Source organism: Plectropomus leopardus, chromosome 11 (genome assembly GCF_026936395.1).
Source record: "Plectropomus leopardus strain MGB_pleo_1.0 chromosome 11, ASM2693639v1, whole genome shotgun sequence".
Taxonomy (NCBI): domain Eukaryota; kingdom Metazoa; phylum Chordata; class Actinopteri; order Perciformes; family Serranidae; genus Plectropomus; species Plectropomus leopardus.
Window position 1 is genome coordinate 711,968 of NC_142186.1, and position 19,533 is coordinate 731,500.

Here is a 19,533-nt window from a genome sequence, read left to right on the forward strand (position 1 = left end):
ATCTACTAATCATTTTGGCTGTACTTGCATTGATTGATCATATTTACACTCTTCTTGTGTTTGTTCATGCAAAATCTTAATTTGTAAAATAACTAGAAACTAAAGCTTTCACATAAATGCAGTGAAGTAAAAGTATAAAGTGGGGTGAAAAGAAAAGACTCAAGAAAAATACAAATACCATAAATCTGTACTTAAGTACAGCACTTAAGTAAATGCAATAAGTTATATTCCACCACTGAGCCAGTGTTATTTAAATATATCAGTGCTGGTATGTTTCATATGAAGTGATTGGAGTAATCTTGTAAATGTTGCAAAAAATAAAATGTGAAAAAGTTAAGAAAAAGTCTCTTTACTGCTGACTGTTGAGTTTGTGTATGTTTTGGAAAAGATCCACACACACACACACACGCACACACACACACACACACACACACACACACACACACACACACACACACACACACACACACCTCCTTCCTGTCATCACTGTGTTTGCCGTAGAGTGTGATGTGAACGGAAGCTGTGTGTGTGTCTCACAGAGGAGCAGCCTCTGGGAACAGCGCGCGCTCTTAGTGCATCTCGAGTTTCCCGCAGACGCAGAGAGGCGGAACCGGCCGAGACTATTTGTAGCGCTCAGGTGAGTCTGTCTGAGGTGTTCTGGCAAAAGGACAGAGGACATCACATTACTCACACTGGACGGCGTTCAGTCGCCTAGGACAGAGCGGGACCACAGCAGGTATGGAACATGTTGATCAAACTAAGTCTCGGAGCTTCTCATCGCTTTGTGCCGTTCACAGTGACCCTACATGTCCAGGAGGAACAGCAGCTTGCTGCTTCTCACTGTTGACTCATTGTTCCATTCGTGTCTTTCACATGATCTCTAACCTCTGAAAGCTGAGCAAATTGGTGCGATTTCTTTTGAAAACACAGCTAAAAAAGCAACGAGCAACTTGGCAAGTAATGACCTTAATTTTGCAAGAAATAAGTAAAAGGTGATAATGAAATTGGGGAAATGTCCATGAAACTATAATCATAATATTTTTTATATTTAAAATTAGGTTACAAAATATAATAATTGTATAAAATAAATACATTTTTCAGCACTTGTTTAGGTCATTCTTTCTGTTTGGGGGGGGGGCATGTATTGCGAAGTTAATGTTGCCTTCTACCCATGTTTGAATTTTGAATTGCTGTAGTATCAGTTATGAGGATGACGTGGGTAAAGGAGCGCATGTCCTTTTATTTTGCTTTAGCTATCATGGACTCAAATGATATCAAGACTTATGAACTGGTGCCACACAGAGGATTCAAGCTTATCAGTGGCATTCACGATCCAGATGATGTAGACCAGATATACAACCTGGAGATCAGAGACTCTGATGTGTTTGTCGTCACTTACCCAAAATCAGGTGAGAGCAAACTACAGATGGTTGGAAAGGGGGTGGCACAGTGGGACGGGTGCACTTGAGGTCAGTGTGATTCTTGGAGCTATGGGCCTAGAGGAAGGAACAGGCCTGATTAGTATGTTTACATAAATGTCCAGCCCTTTTTTGTGTTGCAAACTGATTTCAAGTGTGTATTGTAAAAGCAGTCAAAGAGGAAGTAGGATAGACAAAGCTGCACACAGAACAGGAGAGGTGTGCTGACACACAGTTGACCTCATTGTGCACACAGAGTGTGGGGCTGAGGCCTGTCTGTTCTGTTTGACAGGGACCATCTGGATGCAGCAGATCCTGCTGCTCCTTGAAGCAAAGGGAGATCTGACCGCCATTAGTCAGAACGAAAACTACTCCAACGGTGATCTCGTCCCTTGGATTGAGCTGATTGGCAACAGAGAGACATTCATCACGGCGCCGTCACCCAGGCTGAGGGTCACACACCTGCAGCTCCACCTCATGCCTTCTGCTATTAGCCAGAGGAAGGGCAAGGTCAGCTCTGAGCACCTGCATGTCACCTCCACACTGAACATGGCTCAAACTGTTGTCCTGGTCCCTCTGTTTAGTATTTATAAGGAGGAGGCAAACATGTAATACATGACTCATGACACACTATGATGTCACACTGAGGACATATAAGAACATTTTTAGGTCTTTATTATGGTAATTCTTAACAATTCTAACTTCTCCTATAAAGACATATTTGACATGATTACAGCTGTTTTGCTGTATCAGGAGCTCGAGCAGCTCATCCACCGGCTCATATGGGCAGGCACATGTAAATATTTTTGGTAAATTAATTAACCATTTGAAACCTGGCGTGACGTCATTTTTCTTGTGCTGCTTTGAGACTCCTTTCATAAGTACTCAAACATCAGATTGGGGCCTATCAATGCATATTTTGACTGATTGAGACTGGCTACATTTACTTCTTAGAGTGATTCGATCCTTTGTTTTATGTCAGCTGACAGATGTTTTTGCTTTCATGCGGAGAAACTCTGAGCCTTTGTCAACTCTCCTCCACTCAGCGTTACTGTGTCTCTCCTCTCTGCTGAACCTCTTGCTGCAAAACATCACAGACCATAAACAAAAACCGAGTATTTATGTTATTTAGTTATCAGCACTTGGTTCATATCAGCTCAGCGTGAGTCTCGCATTTTGCTTTTAGCTTCAGCGCGTAGTGTTTCTCCGCACTGCTCAGACGAGTTAAGAGAATAGACTGTAAACCACCGCAAAAGAAGTGCAGACAATGAAAATAAACACTCAACAGACTGTTCAAAATAAACGCTCAACAGATCATTTAGGTTACTGAGACAGGCTGCTGGAGCAACAAACACTGGATCCTTAAAGGGGCAGAGACATTATCTCAAGACAGTGATGAGGCCAACAAGATTAAAAGGAGGGTTTGTCAATTTATACTTTATTTAGAAAAAAAAATAGGAATTTAAAAAACAAAACCATCAAGAAACAGCTTGGATGCAGGTATTTTAAAATAATTTTAAAGAAGCCATCTTAAATTGTGCATTGTGTATCTGTATTATCTAGGAAAACAAAAGTGGGACTCAGTATCAGCAGATACTCAATATTAAATGACTCAGATCAGGATCAGGGGCAATGTGAATGGGACATCCCTATATACATTGCAGTATTTTCATGAACAACAACATCAATCATCACTTCTGAGCCTCTCTCAGTGTGTTATATACAGCACAGTTACACACTGATACACTGATAATATAGAGCTGATCCTACATTGCCTGAGCCTTTTATAGCTTTACAATCCAATACGGTGTTTTAAAGTTAGTCAGTCCCCGGTAAACAGTATGGAGTGGTAAACTGTTGATGTCCTGGCTGTTCCTCTTTAGGTGATCTATGTCGCAAGAAATCCCAAAGATGTTCTTGTGTCTTACTTCCACTTCCATAAGCTTGCAAACATGTTGGAAACTCCAAGGGATTTTGATGACTTCTTTGAGAAATTCATGAGCGGAGACGGTAAGTTCTCTTTTGTTATTTACCTAATAGTGGGCCTCATGTAGCAACATTCTCTTAAATTTCTCTTTTTGTCTCTTAATTTTCTGGTAAGAGAAAATATAAGTTACCTCCAGATGCGCCAAAATCTCTGAACCACCGAAATTTGCTGTTACCCATGTGGGCTCTATGATGAATCCCACTTGATCGTAACTTACCTGTTAGCACAGGTAACGTCCCCTAAACACTATATAAGGGCAGATTTTGCGCCGCATGCAACGACTCTGGCCATGGCCGGCTCTACCCAGTTCGGTGCCATAGGCGCCCTAACCCTGACCCGCACCTCCGCACCCAATAACGACACATCACGTGCTCACACATAATTAGGAACATGTCACTGTTTATTTATTTATAATGTTAATATATATATATATGTTTTTCTAGACAGAAAGCACTAAGTGAGGGCGTCAGTGGGCATACAAAATTATTATTTTATGATTATTTTCCCTCGAGGGCAAGGGAGACTGGCGGCGTGGCGGCGCCCCTCCAGCAGATGGCGCCCTAGGCGACCGCCTATATCGCCTATGCCAAGAGCCGGCCCTGACTCAGGCACATGAACAAGACTGGAGAGATGACACCAAAAAAGGCTGTAAGCAGAAGAACTTCTGCAGGAGTGAAACTGATATAATGTTAGATAAACTTACACAAAGTAAATGTGATTTCAGGAGGATGCATTTAAGTACACATGCAAAAAGGTTTAAACAAACTTAATATTAAAAAAATGATTAAAACAGTTTAAAGAAAAAGCAGCAATGCCTCATACATACAGTATGTATGAGATCCGGAACCATTTTTGCATGAAAAATGACTTACATGAAAATTGTTTCAGCTGCACTTCTGTATTTTCATATTTTTTGTGTGGAAAAATACTAATTTGTGAAGTAGTTATCTAATAAAAGTAGTGGAGTAAAAAGTACAATATTCCCTCTGAAGTTTAGTGGGGTAGAAGTGGTAAGTGGCATGAGATTTAGATTATGAAGTAACCTCGGATTGGTACTTAAGTACAGTACTTGAGTAGATGTACTTGATTACAGTTCAGCTCTGGTCAGCAAGGGATGCACAGTAACTGAAATTACAGTAATTGGGATCAACAGACTGAGTATACTTGTATCCCTTTATCCCATAAATGTAATAATCCAGTCATTATAACTCCCGTAAAACATTATCTAAATTTGATTAAATGGTATTAAATTATGTCATTTTTAAAATGCTCCTCAAATATAAAACTTATTTTTCCTTGCGTTGGACAACTATTTATGGCCTTTGAAAGGGGGATGTTCTGTGCTCCAGACCACTCATAAAAAATTCTCTTACCCAAGAGAAAAGCAAAAATAAGAAAACACTGGTGACTCCCAAAAAATCAGTGGCTACTAACAAAATAAGAACAAATCCTGGATACGAGCAAAAATGAGAGAAAATGTGTTCGTATATAGTTTCTTGCATGAGGCCCCATGTTTGTAGATAGAATGTTGCTGTTGGCATTTTCTCAGCTGTGCTGTATGGCACTAACAGTGTGCATTATTCATTGCAGTGTATGGGGGCAGATGGTTTGATCATATTAAGACTTGGTACTCACATAAGGAAGACATGAACATTCTGTTCATCACGTATGAAGAGATGATTCAGGTAGGAGCTGAAATATTTTCCGTATGTCTGTAAGCTGTCATAAGAAGTATCAGTCTGAAAATAGTTTTGAAACTACATCATTAGTGCTTTAATACTGCTGCATTTTTGTCCAGGACCTGCAGTCAGCAGTGGAGAGGATATCCTTGTTCCTGGGGAAAGAGCTGACTGATGAGCAACTGGCTGATGTGGTGAAACACAGCACCTTCAACAGCATGAGAAAGATCCCTCAAGCCAACTACGAGCTGGTACCAAGTGAGCTGCTCAGCCACCACAAGGGAAGATTCATGAGGAAAGGTAAAAGCATTTACTGCTTCAGTTAATCCAGGAACTCAGCACCTAGGCTCAAACTTAACGTATCAATCGATCAAACTTTATTTATATAGCACTTTTCATACAAAAAACATTGTAGCACAAAGTGCTTTACAAACAGACAGATTAACCTGAAATAAAAGAAAAATACAACCCACCACCCCACCATCCACCCCCACTCCCATCCTGCACAAGGTTAAAACATTAATCTGCATCTACATTAATAAACTAGGTAACAACAGGCATTAACAACTGAGGAAACGCTATCTCAGATGAGGAAACACTGGAGGTATGATGGAAGAATAAGAATAACAATAAAAAGAGAGTATAAAGCTAATACAAAATAAATAAAGATAATTAATTTAAAAAATGAGTGAATAAATAACTATATAAATAAATAAAATGTTATACTAGTATAAAGAATAAGAGTAAATAAGTTAACAAGAGGTAAAATATAATTAAAACAATAACTAAATAAGTTAACAGGGAGTAAAATAGGAATAAAACAATAAATAAGTTAACAAGAGGTAAAATATTGTTCTTGTAAACTAACAAGGAACGTCTTGAGATTACTTTTAAAAACATGAACATTATGTGCTGCACTCAGGTCCTCCAGGATTTAATATCTTAAATGCAGTTAAAAAGGGTATCAATCGGTCCTGTGTCATCAGGAGACACGGCAATGTAGAGTTGCGTGTCATCTGCACAGCTATGGAAGTGTATGCCATGCCTCCTGATGACACTTCAAAGGTAGCATATAAATATTAAAAAGTGTAGGACCTAAAATCAAACTCTGGGGGACACCAAATTTCAAATCATAAAGCCTGGAAGAGCAGTGACCCATGTTTACACAAAATGTTCTGTCAGTGTGATATGATTCAAACCAGTTAAAAACAGTACCAGAGATGCCAATCAGGTTATGCAGTCTGTTTAAAAGAATGTTTTGTGATCTACCGTGTCAAAGGCTGCACTCAGGTCCAGTAAAACTGAAACCAAGAGCATTTTCCTGTCCATGTTTGACCTGAGGTAATTTACAATTTTGACTAGAGCTGTCTCTGTACTGTAATTCTTCCTAAAACCAGATTGAAAAGTTTCACTGACATTGTTTGTGTTGATAAAATCATTTAACTGATTAAAAACAATTTATTGTTAAATCTTGCTCACAAATTTAAGGTTGGATACAAGCCTGTAAATATCAGGAGTTGATGTATCCAAATTGTTTCTATTCAGCAGAGGTTTGACAATGGCAGTCTTAAAAGCAGTGGGGAAAACACCTATCTGATGTGAATAATTTATTATGTTAAGAAGATCGTGAGTAAAAAAGCCATATAATTTTTTTTAAAAGAGATGTTGGGATAGGATCTAAAAGGCAGGTTGCTGATCTTAGTTGGGAGAGAACTTTGTCAAGCATTTCAGCATCAACCAGGACAAACTTCTCCAGTGTTTGCGAAAATGATTCCCAAAAGATAAAATTTGTTTGCTGACAGTGGGAGAGGTTTGATCCAATAAAATCTATTTTATTTCTGAAGTGGACTGCAAGATCATCAGGGTTTATATATGATCGATGGCTGAAAAAAGGACTTTTGGATTATTTTGATTTTCGTTGATTAGTTTTGAGAAATGAGCCCTTCTTGCTTTCTTCATCCCATTGTTATACATATTTATTTGCTGTTTAAAGATTTGAAAGTTTATTGCAAATTTGTTCTTCCTCCACGTTCTCTCTGCTTTTCGACAGTTTCTTTTTAAGTTTCTGCTTCCTGCTTCGCTTCAGTGCAGACGCTCTTCTTGCTTGCTCTCTACTACGCTTTTATTTTTCCTAGTTTTTTCCTTTTTTTTCCCTTCTTGTCACAAACTCCAACATATTTAAGGAGGTTTCCTACAACAATTAAGTAATTTGGAGGATAATCTTTGCCGTTTTTGCATTGGGATTATCTACTCTTCATGTTGATTCAGAACAGAACTGCAGCTCTGTCTATGTGTGAGTGAAAGAGGCAGTGAAACACACACTGGACACTATACAAGTTAACTCTGTACACTTGAAGCTGGAAGAGGAGTTTTCCTGCCCCGCTGGTTGCAAACTGGGACCTTTGAGTACCGCTTATTTTAAAGCCGTTCACTCCGAGCTTCAAGATGCCTCCACTATCTGCAGACGACTACGCCAAACTTCTACAGAAAATTGACACCACCTTACCCCTGCCTCAAATCAGTGGACAGGAGCTAGCTAACACACGGCTAACGAGCACAGACAAAGCTACCGCGAAACAGGTAGGCTCTGTTCTGTTTAATAAATCTACAAGTAGTAGTCCTCCCTGGAACCACCTTGGAGCAAAGCCAAAGAACAAATCATTTCCCTGGGTAATGGGAGGACATTTAACAGGCAGAGCACAGCGAGCTGAGGTGTGTGATGAGACCGGCTGGCCTGCACTCCCTCCCAGGCAAAGTGCCTCCTCAACCCCCGCACCTGGAAGGACACAGCTGTGGAAAACTGTAGAAGGGCGGATGAGCAACAAACCTCCGAAACAATCAAGCATTGAGCTGCGGAACAGATACGCTCCACTGATGAAGGACCCTGAATTTCCGTCAGACTGTCCATCCTCAGTCAGCGGGGTAAGGACTGATAGCATTTCGAACAGTAAAAGGCTACAGGGAAAGCTAAAGCCTGGGCCTCAAACTTTGATTGTGGGTGACAATGCTATTAGAGACTTACAGAGGGTGTGCAGTAAAAACACCAAAGTGATCTGCTTCCCCAAGGATGTGGTCTCCAACATGACAGAAAGGATTCTGAGTATTGTGGCTGAACACCCAACTGTGAGGAACATCATAATACACGTAGGGTGGAATGATGTTGCTAAACAACAGTCTGAAGTGTTAAAACAGGACTTCACCGAGCTGTTGAAAACAGTGAGCTCTGTGAAAGCAGATGTGTTTATCAGCGGACCTATACCACCGGTCAGATATGCAGAGGAGAGATTCAGCAGGCTGCGGGCTCTAAGTAAGTGGCTTTCTACTGCATGCACTGCCTATCCAGTAAATTTTATTGAACATTTCCACATCTTTTGTGAGCGAAGACACCTTTTCAAAGGGAATGGACTTTTCTTGAACAAGCCGGGAGTAAAATTGTTGGCCGCTAATCTATTTTACTTCCTGCGTCACCGAGCCAGCCAGGATGAAAGACAAAACAAGGCAGATTAAAAACTCAGAGGGAGAGCAACAGTCACCCCCACCCAAGGAGTGCTCTGAGCCAAAGAGGCGTCAGAGTGAAGAAGAGGAGGGTCTCCACAAGCCTCCATCCCCTTTACAACCACAGCACCTTGACGGTCCACCTGCCTCACCCCTAAGAAACACCACCAGGGCCTCATGTACAAAGACTTGCGTGGATTTCCTACTGAAACATGGCGTACACTCAAATCCAGAAAACGTCGTACGCACAAAAAAATCCTGATGCATGAATCTGTGCGCACGCATGAATCCAAGCACATTCCCTTTGTACATCCCAATCAGCGTGGAATTGAGCGCACATGTTGGAGTACCCGACCACTCCCTGTCCACGCCCCCATTTAAATACGCAAATCATATTTAAATAAGCCCTGCACCTGAGATTCCCCTCTCTGCACGATCAGAAAATAAGAAACAAAAGATGAGTAAGACGGGATTTTAAGCTTCCATTCATTAAGTTTATACACTTACACGGAACACACACTATTGTTGCAAATTAGTGCAGAAGTGCGCCGGGAGAAGGTGAGGCAGATAAAGTCTTACGCACACTACGACGGGTTATTAACATGAGTCGTTGCTACAGTGACAAATAGGGGAAGCTTGTTAGAAAGATCTGAAACTGTAGTTTAACCAGCAAAACACAGCAAGTCACTAACTCTAACCGCTGTAATGATGCAGTGAAGGCGGGATATGATTTGGGGAAGCACATGCTCAATCGCATCACAGGGACTAATATTAGGACAATTACACGACAAATTTATTTACCAAGAAGCCACCCATCGCGCAGTGCCAGCTTGTAGTCTGTTCCCAACCATGCTGTTACTCAGAATGCGTGATGCGCGTTGAACCAGGCCACCTCGCCACAATGTTGGTTAACTGCATTTGCGCATCACATATGATCTGTACATTGATGGAATGAAAGTGTTTCCTGTTCACGTATACAAATTCATCATGTGGACGGCGCTTGTATAGCAATGTGTGTGCAGTCGATAGCTCCGATTACATTAGGAAAACCGGCTCTCGCTGCAAATTGCGCTTTAATGTTGACCTGTTCAGCTGCATGGTATGGGAATTTGATATATCTGGCTGACATGCGGATAATTCCATCCCACACGACTTTGGCATGGCTCGGCTGAGGGTCGACTGGCACAGTCCCGATCGGTCGACCAGCTCCCTCTGAATGCCCGGTTGCCAGGAACCCCAGTGTGGTCAGCACCTGTATGGGCACAGGCAGCGCATGGCTCCTGGCTGTGTTGCGCTCCAAGGCCGGCCGCAGCTCTGCGCACAGTTCCACGAGGATTGCCCTCGGGAACCCTAAAGCGGCTGATGAGCCAGTCGTCATCGTGTGCCAGTACATCGTCTCTGTCTCGAAACACACGCACTCTTCTAATTGCACCATTTGCAATGTCCTCTAATGCTGCTAAAGCAGCCAATGTTTTTTCAGCGGTACTTTTTTGCACCACTTTATGCGCTTTTATATCCACTCATGTAATTGGAGACACGTATGTTTGTGTGTGTGTGTGTTAATTGTTCACTGGTGTTAATTGTTCATGTGTCTCTGATGTGCACATCATTAAGTCATCATTCAGAGGGCGGATTGGTTACCGTGTTTATTTTATGTTTCCCAGGATCACCTCTGAGTGTCGCCAAAGTATCAACGGCTGTAGAAGCGTCGCGACGCCCAGCTATGAGATTGGCGTGAGGCACATACATTTCCACGGTCATTTCACTCTTGATACATCTGAACTTTGCCGTGAGAAAGAGCGTACGCCACGTTTTTGTGCGTACGCACCCTTTGTACATAAGGCCCCAGGTCTCTCTCCTCCTTACCCTCCCTCTCTCCCTCCTCACCCCACCTGGAGTTCACTGACCAGATGAAGGAGCTGGTCAATGCTGGACTAAGATGTACCCCCCGTCCCTCTCCTATCTTCTCTCCTATAAGCACACCACGTCGACCACCACCACCTCAACACAGGCTCCAAAGACTCGTCGCCCAGCCCCCCACCCCCGCCTCCTCGAGGAAACATCCTGTACTGTCCTCAACCCGACAAGGATGTTAAGGCTGTCTGTGTTACTAGCACAATCTGTTGTGTTCTGGGTCCAGGCTGCAGGATTACCAGCAGTCATGAGTCGTCCCCAGGCCAAGCCGGGGCCCTGTATGCTATCAGTTTACAAAATTCCTGTCTTGATTAGTCATAGAAGAACAAAAGGTCAATGTGCTGAGAAACTGGGAGCACAAAAGTAACGGCACTAGATTATTAAACTTAAAAAGCATTCCCTGTGAATCACAGTCTGTCCCAACAATTATAGAGGATGTTCCTACAACACTAAGACTTGCTTTATTGAACATCAGATCGTTGGCTGGAAAAACATTTTTAATCAATGATTTTATCACAGAACACAACCTCGATTTTATGTTTTTAACTGAAACTTGGTTGGATCAAAACAACAGCACAGCTGTTCTCGTTGAGTCAGCCCCTCCCAACTACAGTTTTATTAGTGAGGCCAGAGTGAATCGGAGAGGAGGTGGAGTGGCAGTTTTATTCAAAAACTCTTTCCAATTTAAAAAATTATCTTTCAGTAATTTTTCTACTTTTGAATATGTGGCTCTTCAGCTGAAGTCCTCCCCTCGAGCCATATTAGTAAATGTCTACAGGCCACCCTAAATACTGTGCAGACTTTTAGATTTGATTTTAATGAACTGCTGTCGATAATCTGTATTGAATATGACTGTATAATCATTGTTGGTGATTTTAACATTCATGTTGACAGCCCCCAGGACAGAGGGGCTAAAGAACTGTACTGTACTCTTGACAGCTTTGGGCTGAGTCAACATGTGTCAAAATCCACACATAACAGGGGGCACACTCTGGACCTGCTTATCTCCAAGGGTCTAAACATACACAAGGTTGTTGTGAGTGATGTGGCCCTGTCTGATCACTGTTGTGTTTTCTTTGAGAGCTCTATCTCTGTGCACAGGAGTAATCAGAAAGAAGTTATCAAGAAGCGATGCATTACCGAAAACACCAGTGAAATGTTTAATGTACTTTTTTCTTCTACAGCAACCCTGCCTTGTGGTTCAGTCAATGAGCTAGTGTACAACCTTAATTCTAAAATGTTAAATGTGATAGATGCCATCGCTCCAATTAAGTTGAAGGTTGTCTCTAGCAAGAAAAGATCTCCATGGAGAAATGCCATGGCAGTGAAAAATGACACTTATAATCTACAGCTGAGGAATGCAAGGCAGTCTTTCTTCTCAAACATTATCACCAGAAACAAAAATAATGCTCGAGCACTGTTTTCTACTGTTGAGAGACTAACAAACCCCCCTGTATCAATAGCACCTGAACTTCACTCTGCCAGGGCCTGTAATAACTTTGCTTTTTTCTTTAGAGAGAAAATTAAGAATATTAGACAGGCTGTGAATTCTTCAACTCCAGGTTCAGGATCTGTGCTGTGTCTGTCTAAAAACCATTTAAACACCATGACGCAGTTTAATCCAATCAATGAAAAAAATCTGGAGGACATTCTACACCAACTGAGCTCTTCCCACTGCTGTCTGGATGTCTTACCCACAGATTTTTTCAAAAAAGTTTCACACGTCATGGTATCTGATCTCTTACAGATTGTAAACATGTCTCTAAGTTCAGGAGTCTTCCCACAGACCCTGAAAACAGCTGTTATTAAGCCCCTCTTAAAAAAGAACAATCTAGAAAAGACCTCAATGAACAATTACAGGCCGATATCAAATCTTCCTTTTTTAGGTAAAATCGGCTGTAAAAAAGGCTGTGTTCCAACAGCTAAATTACTTCTTAACAGTCAACAGCTGCTTTAACGTCTTTCAGTCAGGTTTTAGACCACATCACAGCACTGAGACAGCTCTGGTCAAAGTATTTAATGACATTCGCTTAAACACAGATCATGGCAGATCTTCAGTTTTAGTGTTATTGGACTCAGTGCTGCATTCGACACAGTCGACCATGATATATTACTTGATCGACTAGAAAATTGGGTGGGACTATCTGGCACAGCTCTTGATTGGTGTGCATCCTACTTAAAGGGCAGGGATTATTTTGTGTCAATAGGTAACTTTAGATCTAAGCAGACCAAAATTACATGTGGAGTCCCCCAAGGCTCCATCCTGGGGCCTCTTCTGTTCAACATCTACATGCTTCCACTTGCTCAGATCATAGAAAAAAACAAAATAGATTACCATAACTATGCTGATGACACCCAGCTCTACATTTCAATGTCCCCAGGTGACCATAGCCCCATACAAGCACTGGGTAAATGTATGGAGCAAATGTCTGAATGGATGTGCCATAATTTTCTTCAGTTAAACAGAGAAAAAACTGAGGTAGTTGTTTTTGGACCCAAGGAGGAACGTCTTAAAATCAGCATGCAGCTCCAGTCACTTCAGTTAAAAACCTCAGACCAGGCCAGGAATCTGGGTGTTGTCATGGATTCAGACCTGAATTTTAAAAAACACATACAAACAATTACAAAGCCAGCTTACTATCACCTCAAGAATATTTCTAGGATTAAAGGTCTGATGTCGCAGCAGGACCTTGAAAAACTTGTCCATGCATTTATCTTTAGTCGAGTTGACTACTGTAACAGTATCTTCTCTGGTCTGCCTAAAAAGTCAATCAGACAATTGCAGCTGATCCAGAACGCTGCTGCTCGAGTCCTTACTAAGACCAAGAGAGTGGACCACATCACTCCAGTTCTGAGGTCTCTACACTGGCTCCCTGTCTCTCAGAGAATAGACTTTAAAATTCTCTTGCTAGCATATAAAGCACTGAATGGTTTAGGCCCAAAATACATCAAAGACCTTCTAGTCCAGTATGAACCATCAAGACCACTCAGGTCATCTGGTGCAGGTCTGCTCTGTGTTCCAAAAGTCAGAACTAAACATGGAGAATCAGCATTCAGTTTCTATGCTCCGTATATCTGGAACAAACTACCAGAAAATATCAGGTCTGCTGAGAGTCTGAGTTCTTTTAAGTCAAGGTTAAAGACTCACCTGTTCACTGCTGCCTTTGACTAAAAGGCTTTTTACTTCTTAAATTTTATATTTTACTTTGAAACTCTGCACTGCAACTCTTATTTCAATATATGTGTTTTTATATTTTTGGGTTTTATCTGTTGTTTTCCCACTTGCTTTTTTTTAAATCACCTTTTACATGCTTCTTTTCTAATGTTTTAAATGTGTTTCCTTTCCCCCTGTTGTTGTATTTCAATGTTCTGTGTGAAGCACCTTGAATTGCCTTGTTGCTGAAACGTGCTATACAAATAAACTTGCCTTGCCTTGCCTTGCCTTGCCTTGCCTAATCATTTCTGTGTTTCTCCAGGGAGGAGTTGGTTTTGTAAGTTTTTTAAGCTTAAGTTCCACTGTGTCGAGCACTGACCTGTGTCTACTGTTAAAACTGTTGACAATAACATCACAGGAGGAAGGTAAAATGTCAGGAGGAAGAAAACGTACAATATCAATAAAACTTGCAGCCACTTCAGTTGTGGGATAGCATTTCCTGACAGTACATTCTGGAATTACCTGTTATTTATAAAACCTCTACATTAAAAAAAGACACAGAAATGGTAACAGAGGAGGTACTTGCTCAGTTTGATTGATTGTCCAAAATGCGTGGGCAAATAGTCCAAACATTGAAGAGCAATGTTTTTCAAAGCAGAAGTGCAAGGAATTCAGAATTTCACAATTAACAATCCATAATATCATCAAAAGATTCGGAGAGTCCAGAGAAATCTGCACATAAGGGGCAAAGCTGAAAAGCAATATTGAATGGTTGTGACTACAAATACAAGTTCATGCAAAGTGGAAGCCAGATATCAACAACATCCAGAAACCTGGCTAACTTCTCTGAACCCAAGCTCATCTGAGATGAACTGGCACAAAATGAAAAAGTATGCTGTGGTCTTATGAGTCCACATTTCAAATTGTTTTTGGAGATCATGGACATCGTGTCCTAAAAGGAAAAGAACCATCAAGATTGTTACCAGCTCAAAGTTCAAAGCCAGCAGCTGTGATGGTATTGGGGGGTGTTAGGGCCCATGGCATCATGGGTAACTTCTCATCTGTGAAGGCACCGTGGCTGCTGAAAGGTACACACAGGTTTTGGAGCAGTATATGCTGCCATCCAGACAGAGTCTTTTTCAGGGACGTCCCCACATCATTTTGGACTAAAGCAGTTGGAGCTAATATGGCTTAAAGTAAAAAGGGAATAATTTGAAAAACATGTACTTTATTCCAGAAAACTGCTGGATTGCACTGAATGTCCACACTAATGATACATCATGTTCCATCTCCTTTTATGTGCTGTGAACATAAGGCACCGTCGGTGACTGGAAGAATCACTTCACCGTGGCCCAGAACAAGACGTTTGATGAGGTCTTCCACAAAGAGATGGAGGACTTTCCACTGTTTTTTATTTGGGACAGAAGAGATACCGAATGAGCAGTTGACTAAACAAGAAGACAGTTGCAGCTTCATGACCACTACTTTCCACTACTGTCTTTGTACATGTGAGCCTCTGATGCCATTTGTTAACCAATGAACAAATGAAGGGATTATTTTCTTCTTTTCACAGAAACGCCTTTTTATTTGAAACCAAAACAGGATGTGACTTAAAAGTAAATATTTTCCATGAGGCTAGTCTTCATTTGCTGTGTTTTGACACTGTCCAGTGACATATGCTGACCAGCAGGTTCCATCCAGCCATGTTCTCAACTGATGCCACCCATCTGTGTCTCATGCTGCGACACAGCGTGTTATACAGCCACAAAAGGTGGCTTTTTGAGTTGGGATGTTTTGTTGAAATCACTGTAAAAGCAGCGGTATTTGAAGACTTTGGAATGAGGATGGGTTGTGGTTTGAGAAGGACAGCTTACTTTAGTTTATCTGAAGGTAGTAAATGAGATGCGAAAGTAGTATTATGTTCCTCTATGGCTGCTAAATATAATATGACGGTATTAACAGTTACAGAAAAATATGAAAACAATGGTAAAGATACTTCCCTTTTATGTCAATTTTCATAGATACATGAGTTAAACTGGACTTGAGTCCCATGACTTGGAATAGTAGCAGACTTGAGTGACAAAAATAGAAAAAGACCTGCAACGCAGGGTGGGTTTCCATTACAGATTTGCACAAAAATTAAGCAATATTTTAGAGATATTTCCGAAAAAAACAATTGTGAGATGACTGCATTTCCATTGAGTGATGTTTTGTGACTTTTCTCACAATGTTATGCCACTTCTCCTCTGGCAATAACATTCCAAGAAGCATGGTGATGGATATTCAAAACATCAGCAGCTTTACTTCTATTGCAGCTACCACACTAGCCGTCATTATTTCCAATCCAAGGCCACATAGGCGTGTTATGGAGCCATAATGGAAAGGCGAGCCCCTTATACGTGGGATCAGCCACATATGAGGGATTTCTTGGAGGTGATAGTCCACAATTTCAAAGAAGAATTGTGGATTTAAAACTTCGAGATGATCCGCTCAACTTTTGAAGACTTATGTGATGCAATAACACCTCTTGTAGCGCCTGCTGCATCAGGAGGGAGCCAGTCCCTACTGACAAGCACATAGCTATGGCATCATATGGCCTAGAAAAGCCAGAAAAGTGTTTCCATTGCAGTTTTGCGAAATATAGCTTTACCAAATTTCTTTAAATACCACCTCATGGGTGCGTCAAAACTTTTTTGCAACAAATGGGAGTTTTTTTCAAAATTGATGTGTTTCCATTAAGTGTATTTTATATTCTCAATTTCAATTTGAGGTTAATGGACACCCACCTACAGACTGCAACATGACACATAGAGTGGTGAAGGGATGACGTATTTTTGTAGGCCAACTAGGAAGTAAGCATCGCACTGTTTCCAAGGTTAGTCAAAAACCTTATGGGATTTTTGAATGGGGTTTTGGTTGTTGCCAAAAATAAGCTCTGTGGCGAACGCAAGTTTATGAGACTTACACTATTTGTACAGTGTGATAATCTTCACAGATGAACATCACTTTTGTGTGTTTTGAAGAGTAAATGAAATCGCCAGAAGCAATAAGCTATTGTTAGGCAATACATGAACTACATTGCGGTCGCACATATTAAACGTCACCATTACAAACACTGTAAAAACATGTTAAAACACAATCGAAAAGGTCGAGAGCGACTCTGTAAAGCTGTAAAGGCAGATAAGTGGGTTTAATGAATTTCTGTGTCCAGTGTGATGATGTATAATGTCCCCGACAAATACTGTACTCCCATTTAGCCACTTGTTAGCAACCGCCTTTTTTAAGACGAGTAAAACCTTAAAAGTTCAAAAATCGATTTAAGGGGACTTATTTCATGTTGCAGAACAAAACATCTCAAGATCTTAAGTCCGTATTAACCACAGACCTTATTTAAGGCTTTTTACCGAAAACCCATTCAGAAGGGAGAAACCCATTCATTTACGAAGAGGGAACCGGAAGTGCTAAAAGGCTAACAGACTTCTGCGTTTTAGGACTCATTACTTCACCACTCTATTCAGCTCAGAAATAACATATGGTTGCAGCTGTGTCACAGGAGGAACATACTGAAACATCCAGAATTTGAAATATTAGAACTGAGATGAAAGAATTACTGTTAATAAATTTATTTCTGTAATTTTTGCATCTTGTGTTACCTTTTTTTAGAGGAACACTTCACCCACGGGTGCTCGCTGGCGAGTGTCTGGTGGCTGGGCCTTTGCCCATGGGGCTGAGTGTGAAGCGGTCAGGTTGAGGGTCAGCACCTCCGGGTGGAGAGTTGCTGCCCTAAACGAAGAAGTTCAAGTATCTCGGGGTCTTGTGATGGACAGGCAGTTTTGTGCGGGGTCTGCAGTAATGCGAAAGTTGCATCGGACTGTTGTGGTAAAGAAGGAGCTGAGCCAGAAGGCAAAGCTCTTGATTTACTGGTCCATCTATGCCCCAGCCCTCACCTATGGTGATGAGCTCAGGGTAGTGACCGAAAGAATGAGATCGCGGACCTGAAGGCCAGCTGTTTCTCACATCATACAGGTTATTAAAAAATACATACAAAGATGATGTGAGGGTCTAAGGGCAGAGGGATATCATATGCTGTAAAACCCTCTGACTCAAACAATGTTTTGTGATAATGGGCTTTATAAATAAAACTGACTTGACTTGAAATAACACAAACACAACTGGTCATCTTCCATCAAAAAAGTAACGGCTAGTCACGGTAACAACTAACATTGGTAACAAATAATGGCTTGTCTCTGGTAACAACTTGTCACGGCTCCTGAAAAGGGCAAAAGGGCAGGCAGCAACCCTCGCTGTTGACATAATGCTTCTTTGCTGTGGCCATGTCGGCTACCTAACAGCAAATATCTGGTGTTGGATAACCACTAATTTGCTTGTTTACCGTCTGTTTATAGAAACAAAGTGAGTCTGATATAGGCAGGGCTTCAAATCTGTACAGATGCTAATTTAAGCATCCCACTTACCACAAGTCTCTGCGTTACTAAATATTTCAGTAATTCAAACAGTCCAATGTTAATATGCAATAGATTATGTATAGTTAATGATGTGATATGAATAAATTTAGTCTGTGTGATCAGACAAAAACAAAATATCTCTAATTCAACAAAAATGAGGAGTTTATATAAAATGTCATATAAATGAGTCAACATCTGAACCAATCATCCGTTAGATCAGGTGAGAGCCAGGCATTTCCCATCATGCCCTGGGTCTTACAGTCAGTGGAGGGCAACTGCAGCGCCTAGTTCTAAAATCTGTGGCTGTCACAATATTGTGAGGTCATCGTCCACGTGTGCATGAAGTCAGAGCAAGTCAGGACAATTATCACAAATCAGCATGCATCACAAATCAGCAGTGATGGATTCTGCTCCGGCCTGGATCATCTTGAACAAGTCTACTAATGACTGTGCAGATAAGGTTTATACATAAAAATCATATGATCAGTTTTTATGATGTATTGTGTTTATGGAATGTGATGTTCGTGTAAAAAAATAGCGGTATATCAAACAGTTTCACAGGACCTCCCTCTGCATAAACTCCAACATAAAAATGCTCTTTACATCAGTAAACTAGAAATACCAACATGTTTGTTTGCCTCTACACCCCAGTCAAGTTACACTCGCAGTTTACATCCATGTGTGAAAACATGATGCTTTACCCAGCATCACAGAAGATCTCTACGATCAGCACAGTTTAAAGATCAGTGTCTCCAGCTCAGTATCTGACCAAATGTCTCCCCTTCTGTTCCAAGACATCATGTTGAGTAACAGACATAAAGTGGTTTTGCAGAACATTTTGATGTCACAGTTGATCTTTGGATGATAAAATGACAGCACTTGTCACAATTAGCTTAAGAGTACTTGATTTATGTCTAGAAGTGTTTCGTGAGGTCACAGTGACCTTTACCTTTGACCCTCAAAGACCAAACTAATAAGTTCAGTCTCAAGTCTCGAGTGAAGGTTTGTGCCAAATTTGAGGACATTCCCTGGAGGCCATCTTCAGCTATTAAAAATTAGGCAGATGCAGGGCCACAGTGATCTTGACCTCAAACACCAAATCAGCCTAGCATTGAGTCCAAGTGAATGTTTGTGACCAGTTTAAAGAAATTTCCTCATGGTGTTGTTGAGATATCACTTTCACAAATTTTAAGAAATTCCCTCCCTGACTTATCAAGTTCACAAGAATGAGATAGAGGAGGTCACAGAGACCTTTGAAAACCAAAATCAAATCAATTCATCATTGAGTGCGGCGTTTGTGTTAAATTTGAAAAAAACATACTCAAGGTGTTGAGATATCGCATTCATGAAAATGGGTCGGGTGGACATACAGTGTGAAAACATAATGTCTCTGGTCTTGAATATTGCCGGCTTGGAGGCA

The 19,533-nt window shown here is 41.1% G+C and overlaps 1 protein-coding gene across 1 annotated transcript; it reads left to right on the forward strand.

Annotated features, from left to right (window-relative positions):
• The first annotated feature begins 519 nt into the window (after positions 1-519).
• LOC121945736 (amine sulfotransferase-like) lies at positions 520-17,281 on the forward strand. Its single transcript, XM_042490046.2, has 7 exons — positions 520-736; positions 1,254-1,409; positions 1,711-1,928; positions 3,302-3,428; positions 4,996-5,090; positions 5,204-5,384; positions 14,963-17,281. Exons 2-7 carry the CDS (start codon positions 1,259-1,261, stop codon positions 15,085-15,087), a joined length of 897 nt encoding a protein of 298 aa, XP_042345980.1. The 5' UTR covers positions 520-736; positions 1,254-1,258; the 3' UTR covers positions 15,088-17,281.
• Positions 17,282-19,533: the final 2,252 nt, after the last annotated feature.

What these genes read in the sequence shown, in the direction of transcription:
- LOC121945736 (XM_042490046.2), top strand. Translation starts at nt 1,259, where the DNA reads ATGGACTCAAATGATATCAAGACTTATGAACTGGTGCCACACAGAGGA. An exon ending in CGTCACTTACCCAAAATCAG is followed by an intron (nt 1,410 to 1,710) that starts GTGAGAGCAAAC and finishes TCTGTTTGACAG; the next exon opens with GGACCATCTGGATGCAGCAG. An exon ending in CGTATGAAGAGATGATTCAG is followed by an intron (nt 5,091 to 5,203) that starts GTAGGAGCTGAA and finishes ATTTTTGTCCAG; the next exon opens with GACCTGCAGTCAGCAGTGGA.